The 8,231-nt window shown below is 45.3% G+C and overlaps 3 protein-coding genes, 1 long non-coding RNA gene and 3 other non-coding genes across 7 annotated transcripts in view; 5 read left to right on the top strand and 2 right to left on the bottom strand.

Moving 5' to 3' along the window:
• Position 1: 1 nt before the first annotated feature.
• Positions 2-2,789, bottom strand: commd9 (COMM domain containing 9). The gene is made up of 6 exons (XM_035641363.2): positions 2,644-2,789; positions 1,609-1,725; positions 1,016-1,155; positions 805-839; positions 491-594; positions 2-364 (listed from the first exon to the last, which is right to left on the bottom strand). The coding sequence occupies exons 1-6, from the start codon at positions 2,695-2,697 to the stop codon at positions 224-226; spliced, it is 591 nt and encodes a 196-aa protein (XP_035497256.1). The 5' UTR covers positions 2,698-2,789; the 3' UTR covers positions 2-223.
• LOC118314754 lies at positions 740-1,485 on the top strand. The gene is made up of 2 exons (XR_004794713.2): positions 740-881; positions 1,008-1,485. It is a non-coding gene; the product is annotated as an uncharacterized LOC118314754 (long non-coding RNA).
• Positions 2,790-3,853: 1,064 nt separating the features above from the next.
• On the top strand, positions 3,854-7,460 carry zgc:114188 (40S ribosomal protein S17-like). Its single transcript, XM_035641364.2, has 5 exons — positions 3,854-4,004; positions 4,852-5,003; positions 5,582-5,687; positions 5,954-6,019; positions 7,341-7,460. Exons 1-5 carry the CDS (start codon positions 4,002-4,004, stop codon positions 7,416-7,418), a joined length of 405 nt encoding a protein of 134 aa, XP_035497257.1. The 5' UTR covers positions 3,854-4,001; the 3' UTR covers positions 7,419-7,460.
• On the top strand, positions 5,043-5,171 carry LOC118316080. Its single transcript, XR_004795083.2, has one exon. It is a non-coding gene; the product is annotated as a small nucleolar RNA SNORA71 (small nucleolar RNA).
• On the top strand, positions 5,723-5,850 carry LOC118316082. The gene has a single exon (XR_004795085.1). It is a non-coding gene; the product is annotated as a small nucleolar RNA SNORA71 (small nucleolar RNA).
• On the top strand, positions 7,138-7,265 carry LOC118316081. Its single transcript, XR_004795084.1, has one exon. It is a non-coding gene; the product is annotated as a small nucleolar RNA SNORA71 (small nucleolar RNA).
• A 463-nt stretch (positions 7,461-7,923) lies between the features above and the next one.
• cart2 (cocaine- and amphetamine-regulated transcript 2) overlaps positions 7,924-8,231 on the bottom strand; it is a 2,076-nt gene continuing 1,768 nt past the window's right edge. Inside the window, exon 3 of the mRNA XM_035641367.2 lies at positions 7,924-8,231. This exon is cut by the window's right edge and continues 238 nt beyond it. The gene's annotated coding sequence lies outside the window, so the exon portion shown is untranslated.

The raw sequence follows: 8,231 nt of genomic DNA, 5'->3' as shown, positions 1-8,231 counted from the left end.
GTTGTTTTGAGTTTTTATTTTCGTCGTCCATCTTTATTTACAGTCTGATGTTTTATCTCTCTGGTCAAAGATGTGACAGACTGTCATCTCACAGGAAATATTAAACATGGCACAGTGATTAAATGAGAAAATACTTTTCATAATCAAAACAAACATTTCATGTCAATCTGCTCACTGAAGAATTAACATCCAACGATCAAGATCTGGTGTCATGACGATGATGTCATTGTTTCCCGGCGACCGCCGACAGCTGCTCTCTGATTCGTCCCAGTCCGTCCAGCATCGTGTCCAGAGACTCCCGACTCAGCTCCACCGTCACCGTGGAGACCGCCTCGCCGCCGGCCGGCGGACACGGGTCCTCCACCTGAAACGACACGCCACACGTGTGACGTCGTGATTATCGTACCGTAACAGTCTCAGGCAGCGGGTGGCGCTGACGAGTGGTGAGCATCGTTCTGTGTGTCACAGGTTCGATGCTGCTGGTTCTCACCTGCAGTTGGACGAGGCAGCTCGGCACTGACACACGACTCAGAGAGTCCGAACCCGTCACCATGTCCACTCTCCAGTTCAACTCCTTCAGCTGAGGGAGAGAGACTACACACACACACACACACACACACACACACACACACATACACACACACACACACACACACACACACACACACACACACACACACACACACACACACACACACACACACACACACACACACACACACACACACACACACACACACACACACACACACAGTTGAGAGGTCATCACACACACACACACACACAGTGATGGTGTGAACTCACTCTGGTCACTCGCAGCCTCCGTCCTCCATGTTGGACTGAAAAAGATCAGAAGAAGACGTGTGATGTCATCACAGACTGTAATTACATCATCACTCTGAATTGACAAATAGTTATGTTGTCACCCGCCTGTCTGCCTGTCGCTCTCTCTCTCTGTCTCTGTGTCTGTCTGCCTTAGTTCACTTGTCTCACCTGTTCTCCTGCAGGTTCTCACCTGTTCTCCAGGAGGATCTTGGTGACCAGGTTCTTGAGACTGGAGTGGAACGAGTCTGGGAAGAGAGCGAGGATCTTCTCCGGGGAGCCGAGGTTGTGGAAGAGGACGTGACGAGAGAGAAGGTGGAGCGAGCCGACGAGCTGCAGGAGGAGAAGAGAGTTTCATCTAAAGTCCAGGTTCCACTGAGAACCTGAGCAGAACAGAACAACAGGATCCACGTCCGGGACTGAGCCAGAGAACAACTGAACATCAAACCAGAAATCCTATAATTATGGATATTATCTGACATTAAGTCACTTGTAGTCTTTTGTACGATAACGTCCATGATTATATGATTTCAGGTTTGATTTATTCACAGGTGTGAGTGTTTATGACAAATCATATCTGAGAGGAATGTGGTGATTATCAATCTCTGTTTCAGTCTTTTAGAACGTCCAAGTTTGTCTGTAATAAATAATAACTAGTCTCTAGAGCAGCGGATGATTCATGTGGAGGCTGAATTAACAGAAGATTATAATCATAATAATGACACAGCTGTGATCATATGAAATGATTAAATGTGTGTTGACTGGTTGGTACATTAAGTGTGTTACCTGGGCAGCCTGGGATGCAGAGATGCCGAACGTCGTTGCCGTGGCGTCAGCGAGCCGGCGACTCGGAGCTCTGTGACTCTGAACACAAACATCTCTCACGGCATCTTTGGACGGAGCCTGAGGAGAATTTATTATATATGTATTTAATATATTCACCATGGAGGAGATGGTCCCACCCCTGTCTGTCTGTCTGTCTGTTGTCTCACTCTGTCTTACTCTGTCTGTCTGTCTGTCTGTCTGTCTCACTGTCTTACTCTCTGTCAGTCTCTCTCTGTCTGTCGTCTCACTCTGTCTGTCTCTCTGTCTCACTCTGTCTCTCTGTCTGTTGTCTCACTCTGTCTGTCTCTCTGTCTCACTCTTTCTGTCTGTCTGTCTCTCTGTCTGTTGTCTCACTCTGTCTGTCTCTCTGATTCACCCTGTCTTACTCTGTCTGTCTCTCTGTCTCACTCTCTCTGTCTCTCTGTCTCACTCTGTCTGTCTCTCTCTGTCAGTCTCTCTCTGTCTGTCGTCTCACTCTGTCTGTCTCTCTGTCTCACTCTGTCTGTCTCTCTGTCTCACTTTGTCTGTCTGTCTGTCTGTCTGTCTCACTCTTTCTGTCTCTCTGTCTGTCGTCTCACTCTGTCTGTCTCTCTGTCTCACTCTGTCTCTCTGTCTCACTTTGTCTGTCTGTCTGTCTCTCTGTCTCACTCTGTCTTTTCTGCTTTTGTTTGGTTTTGTCTTTTTATCAACTTGTCGTTCTTCCACACGGAGAAGACGACGATGACGATGATGATGACGATGATGATGACGAGTTTAGTTTGAAAGTTTTACACGTGAGTGTGAGGTTTGATTTGATCAGAGCTGATGTGAGAGAATATTTGTTACAGTAGAAACTAAAACCTGATCAATAATCGATATGTTACTGAACATGAATCACCGTCACTTCCTGTACAACAGACGAAGCTTCACTCATCTGAGAAAAAAACAGCAGAAATAACTCAAAACTCTAAACTAATGTGGAGCACGTGGGTCACAGCAGGTGAAACACCTTCGTACCTTCAGCAGCAGCTGCAGGTTGGAGAAGTCTTCACTGGAGACGGAGGCCGCCATGTCTGAACAACACGTGACGCGTGACCACGTGGCTGCGCGTCACGTGACGGGACGAGGCCGCGCTACTGCTCATGGGAAATGTAGTTCAGACACGATGTGATAGAAAAAAATACATGTTTATTTTTGATCTATTTTTCATTTAAACAAGAAAGAAACAGACGAAGAAGAAAACATGGAAAACATCTTGTGAATTTTTGTGTTTAAAATATAAAACTTCAAATTAATATATTTTAAAATATATAAATACAATAAAATACTCAGATCAACAATTATCTACGGTAATATAAACAATACATTCATAAAATTAATAAATTGTATGGAAATAAAACATTGTAATTAATCCCGATATACAGTTATCGATCACCGATCGATATGTCTGTCTGTCTCTGTATGTCTGTCTGCCTGTCTGTCCTCTGTCTGTCTCTGTATGTCTGTCTGCCTGTCTGTCCTCTGTCTGTGTATGTATATGTCTGTCTGCCTGTCTAACTATCTGTCTTTGTATGTATCTGTCTGTCTCTCTGTCTTTCTTCTGTTTGTCTTTCTGTCTGTCTCTCTGTCTTTCCTCTGTCTGTCTTTCTTCTGTCTGTCTGTCTCTCTGTCTGTCTTTCGTCTGTCTGTCTGTCTCTCTGTCTTTCGTCTGTCTGTCTGTCTCTCTGTCTTTCTTCTGTCTGTCTTTGTATGTATCTGTCTGTCTCTCTGTCTTTCTTCTGTCTGTCTGTCTGTCTGTCTTTCTGTCTGTCTGTCTTTCTTCTGTCTGTCTTTCTTCTGTCTGTCTGTCTGTCTGTCTCTCTGTCTTTCTTCTGTCTGTCTGTCTGTCTTTCTTTCTGTCTGTCTTTCTGTCTGTTTTTCTGTCTGTCTGTCTTTCTTCTGTCTGTCTGTCTTTCTGTTTGTCTGTCTGTCTGTCTTTCTTCTGTCTGTCTGTCTTTCTTCTGTCTGTCTGTCTTTCTTATGTCTGTTTTTCTGTCTGTCTGTCTTTCTTCTGTCTGTCTGTCTGTCTTTCTGTCTGTCTGTCTGTCTGTCTCTCTGTCTTTCTTCTGTCTGTCTGTCTGTCTTTCTGTCTGTCTGTCTTTCTGTCTGTCTGTCTTTCTTCTGTCTGTCTGTCTGTCTTCTGTCTGTCTGTCTGTCTTTCTGTCTGTCTGTCTTTCTTCTGTCTGTCTTTCTGTCTGTCTGTCTATCAGCGGTAGCAGTTGTTGCAGTTACAGCCTCCTGCCGACAGGGGTCGCGGTGTCACTTTCAAACTTCCGTCTGTGGATTTAAACTTCCGCCGGAAGTCTACTTGTCCTCTTCTACCAGGCCGATCCAACATGGTGGGTAAAAGTTTCACGTCTGCCTGAACTATCGATCACAATCCTGCTGTTTTAACGGTCCGTGTCCCCCGGTAACGTCCTCCGCGGACACCGGAGCGTGTGTCTCACCGGACCCCCGCGGTATTGACGCCGGATGATCTGCGATGAGGCTTTTGATTGTCGGTGTTGTGGCGGAGGGTCGATGCTGCCGGAGGAGGCGGAGCTGCGTGAGCCGCGTCTCCGAGCACGTTGTCCCGGTGTCGTTCCCCGGGAGCCGGAGGACGACACCGGGGCTGTGTGTGTGTGTGTGTGTGTGTGTGTGTGTGTGTGTGTGTGTGTGTGTGTGTGTGTGTGTGTGTGTGTGTGTGTGTGTGTGTGTGTGTTCGGTCCGTTCCGTTCTAAATGTTTGCGTCATGTTCGTTCACCGGGAGCTAGCCCCGGTTAGCCCCGGTTAGCCGCGGTCACCGGCTGCAGCTGCTCGGTCCCGTCCTCTGTCGAGGCGGGGACCCGGGACCCGGGGGGGGGGGGGGGGGGCTCACCGGTGGGTCGATGTGAACCAATATCTCGGATCATTTCACACGTGACCCACGTGATGACGGACCAGGGTCTTTATCTCCATCAAATCATAAACAGTAAAGTTCTGCAGCCGACTGGAGATGAATGTCCACGACCGACGAGTTCCCCTCTTGTAAAGTGAAGCTTCGATGATGTGAGTTTGCAATATGATGGATTCAACCAGTGTAGTGGAGGAATCAGGTTTGTGATTTATGAAGCTGCAGACTGTGTCTTCACGTGGCGTCTGTAGAATCCAGAGTGACGTGTCTGTCGTCTGTCTGTCGTCTGTCTGTCGTCTGTCTGTCGTCTGCAGGGACGCGTCAGGACCAAGACGGTGAAAAAGGCCGCCCGGGTCATCATCGAGAAATACTACACCCGGCTGGGAAACGACTTCCACACCAACAAGCGGGTGTGCGAGGAGATCGCCATCATTCCCAGCAAGAAGCTGCGCAACAAGATCGCCGGGTGAGTCGCCTGGAGGTTCATCCACACCCGCGTCCGCCGCCCTGTATCGAAAGTGGCCGTGGCGTCCTTGTCGCCTCGGTCATTGATAGTACAGGGAGACCAAGCGTGCGAGCCTTTCCCGTGTCTGCAGGACCATCAGTTCCTGACGGACCCTGGCGCTCGCATACATCCGAGTTACATCTACCAAAATATTAGATTCATACTAGGATGTCAGGAAACTGTCGGACTGTTCGCCGTCACGTTGACGCTTCCTGTCTGAATGACGGTGGTGGTGACGGAGGCTCGTGAATGTTCTGTATTATCCTCTGCAGTTGTTTTTATCTGCCTGTTGTTATTAACCGTCTGTCGTGTGTCTGGCGACGCCTCCGTTTTTCTTTTAACTTTAAATCTTGACGTTTCATATAAAGTGAGAATATTTCAGTCAAAGCTTCAGACGCTGAGACGACGCATCAACTTTTAAAATGTCTCGCGATCGGTGACAATCACAGGTTTGTTACCCGGCAGAACGTTTCCACACCCTGGTGATGAAGATGTTGTTGTGTGTTGATGATGATGTCATTGTACTGCTTCTGCTGCAGGTATGTGACACATCTGATGAAGAGGATCCAGCGAGGTCCCGTCAGAGGAATCTCCATCAAACTGCAGGAGGAGGAGAGAGAGAGGAGGGACAACTACGTTCCCGAGGTCAGTGAACTTATCGCCACATTAACAAATGGGTCTCCTGTATCGAAAGTGATGGTGACGTCCTCGTCGTCACGATCATTGATAGTACAGGAACATGAAGCTGCGAGCCTTTCCCGTGTTCACTGGACCATCACTTCCTGTTGAACCCTGGCGCTCGCAGACAAACGTCACACTGTTGTCAAAAAAGAAACTACATTGTTAGATGAAGATATTGATCATGTTGTTGACGTGTCACTGAATGTGTGTGTGACCTCTGACCCGTGCAGGTGTCGGCTCTGGACCAGGAGCTGATCGAAGTCGATCCCGACACCAAGGAGATGCTGAAGCTGCTGGTGAGTGTCGTTAACATGTTGACTGATCAGATTAAATCTGATCAAAATGAGTCGAGTGTTCGAGTCCGGACCGATGTGAAGTCGTGCTGCGTTCAGGCGACGTGTTCAGAGCTCGACGTTCACGTGCTCGTCACTGTCACTTGATCAGGATCAGTTCAACTTTGATTTCATTAACTTATTATTTTTACGTTAAATTAAACGACTACATTTTCATCTTTACTTCCTGTCATCCACTTTAGTTATTGTTTGTTTTTTATTTTTCATCAAATAATTTAGTTATGATTTCAATGACGGTGAAGTCGTGACTGATGAGTCGAATCGACCAAGTGGAGTTTGGGGATGATATCAATATTAAGGAGAACAATATTTCAGATATTGATAAATCAGTCGATATGTGTATATATTAATTTCATGATGTTATCAAACTTTTATGACAAATAAATGTAGCTGAGTCTTCATATTTTAGTTAAACCATAAACTTTATCATAAAGGGAAAAAAACTAAGAACTTTAACCAAGTAAGTAAACAACTCATTTTAACGTTACATGTAAAACATGAATGCACTGTTCTTTTCTGCATAGTTTACTCTGTACAACTGGTACCGATAATGGTATCCTCATTCTTTCATACTGAATCACGTGAACTCGCAGTATATTGGTCGGACACGAGTCGTGTCGCTGGTCAGGAATATTATCGGACATTTAAGACTTTAGAAAAATTAGAAGAAATCCATATTTCCTAACGTTATAGACCAAACCAGTGATTTATGAATCGTACGACGAGAACAGAAGCAGTGAGACTTTAATGAACTATTGTTGACGTTCATCAACAAACACACATGAAGACACAATGTCTGATATTGAAGTCAATAAAAAATATTGATTTAATCATGTACCGTACGACAGGTCAATAAAGCTATACAATAACATATTTCTAATCAGTAAATGTAAGCACAAAGGCTCATGTCGGTCGACTGATGACAACCAATCAGGAAGAGAACAAACGAGACATTAGGAGCGTTTGCACCCGCCTCTGATTCAGAGGATGGAAAACTCGAGTCGTAACCACGGCGACAGTTGTGTTTTTAGCAGAGTGTCAGTTATTGTATTTTTTCCTTCACCTGTCTCGAAAGTGTTCGTGGCGTCCTTGTCGCCTCGGTCATTGATAGAGCAGGAAGACAAAGCTGCGAGCCTTTCCCGTGTCTGCAGGACGACCACTTCCTGTCGGACCCTGGCGCTCGCACACATTCTGATTAATAACTGATGAATAACTGTTTGGTTCAGAACCTGATCTCAGACCAGCGTCTCTCTCTGTTCTCCAGGACTTCGGCGGCTTGTCCAACCTGCAGGTCACACAGCCGACGGTCGGCATGAACTTCAAGCAGCCGCGAGGCGTCTGACGACGTCCGTCACGTTTCTACTAATAAAAACCTCTGGGACAACTTCTGACGACAACGACTCGTCTTTCATAAATAGTCTGAGATATTATAGTCACAAAAAAAAAAGTTTAATGTAAAAGTTTTTGTTCACATTTCTACATAGTGTCTGAATGTTTCATGAAAGTTTGTTGGTGCAGAATCTGTCAAACGAAGGAAGTTCTAACAAAGTCTGTGGAAATTAAGGGTCAATAAAAACCTCTGTTGCAGATTTTAACTGGAAAATACAGAGGATAAAATCTTGATTCTTGTTGAACATTCTAAAATAAACGATCAATAGCTCCTAGAGCTGCAACAGTTGATCGATAATGTAATTAATTCTAACTATTTTAATAATTAATTAATTTGGTCAAGTAGTTTTTATGGAGGAAAAAGTCAAAATTCTCTGATTTCAGCTCCTTACATATGAATATTGTCTTGTTTCATTGCTCCTGTGACAGTGAAGTGAATATCTTTTGTGGGTGGACAAAACAACTTCATGTTGAGGTTTGAGAAACATGATCAACTTTTTATAACCATTTAATGAACCAAACAACTCATCAATTAATCGAGAATATAAATAGCAGGCGAATCGATCATTAAATAATCTTTGGTTGCAGCTTTGTAATAGTTTCATCTCGTCCGATGGAACTCCCAAGAAAAGCATCAGTTCATCTCCCAGGCTGCAGGTGTGTCTGCGTCCTGCAGGGGGCGACAGACTCATGATCCAGCGGTGACCACGACGAATCAAACGCTTCCATCTCTTCAGGTCAGAAACTAAAAACGTTTAAATCTTCA

The sequence above is a fragment of the Scophthalmus maximus genome, chromosome 7 (assembly GCF_022379125.1).
Source record: "Scophthalmus maximus strain ysfricsl-2021 chromosome 7, ASM2237912v1, whole genome shotgun sequence".
Classification (NCBI taxonomy): domain Eukaryota; kingdom Metazoa; phylum Chordata; class Actinopteri; order Pleuronectiformes; family Scophthalmidae; genus Scophthalmus; species Scophthalmus maximus.
Note: the sequence above shows the minus strand (reverse complement) of the source record. Positions and strands in the feature narration are given on the sequence as shown.

Excerpts from the sequence above, each read along its gene's own strand:
- commd9 (XM_035641363.2), bottom strand. The coding sequence starts at position 2,697 with ATGGCGGCCTCCGTCTCCAGTGAAGACTTCTCCAACCTGCAGCTGCTG. Across the intron at positions 1,156-1,608 it reads CTGCATCCCAGGCTGCCCAG|CTCGTCGGCTCGCTCCACCT; the intron begins GTAACACACTTA and ends CTCCTCCTGCAG. Across the intron at positions 595-804 it reads GGAGGCTGCGAGTGACCAGA|TCTCTCTCCCTCAGCTGAAG; the intron begins GTGAGTTCACAC and ends GTGTGTGTGTAG.
- zgc:114188 (XM_035641364.2), top strand. Across the intron at positions 5,688-5,953 it reads GGGACAACTACGTTCCCGAG|GTGTCGGCTCTGGACCAGGA; the intron begins GTCAGTGAACTT and ends TGACCCGTGCAG. Across the intron at positions 6,020-7,340 it reads AGGAGATGCTGAAGCTGCTG|GACTTCGGCGGCTTGTCCAA; the intron begins GTGAGTGTCGTT and ends TCTGTTCTCCAG.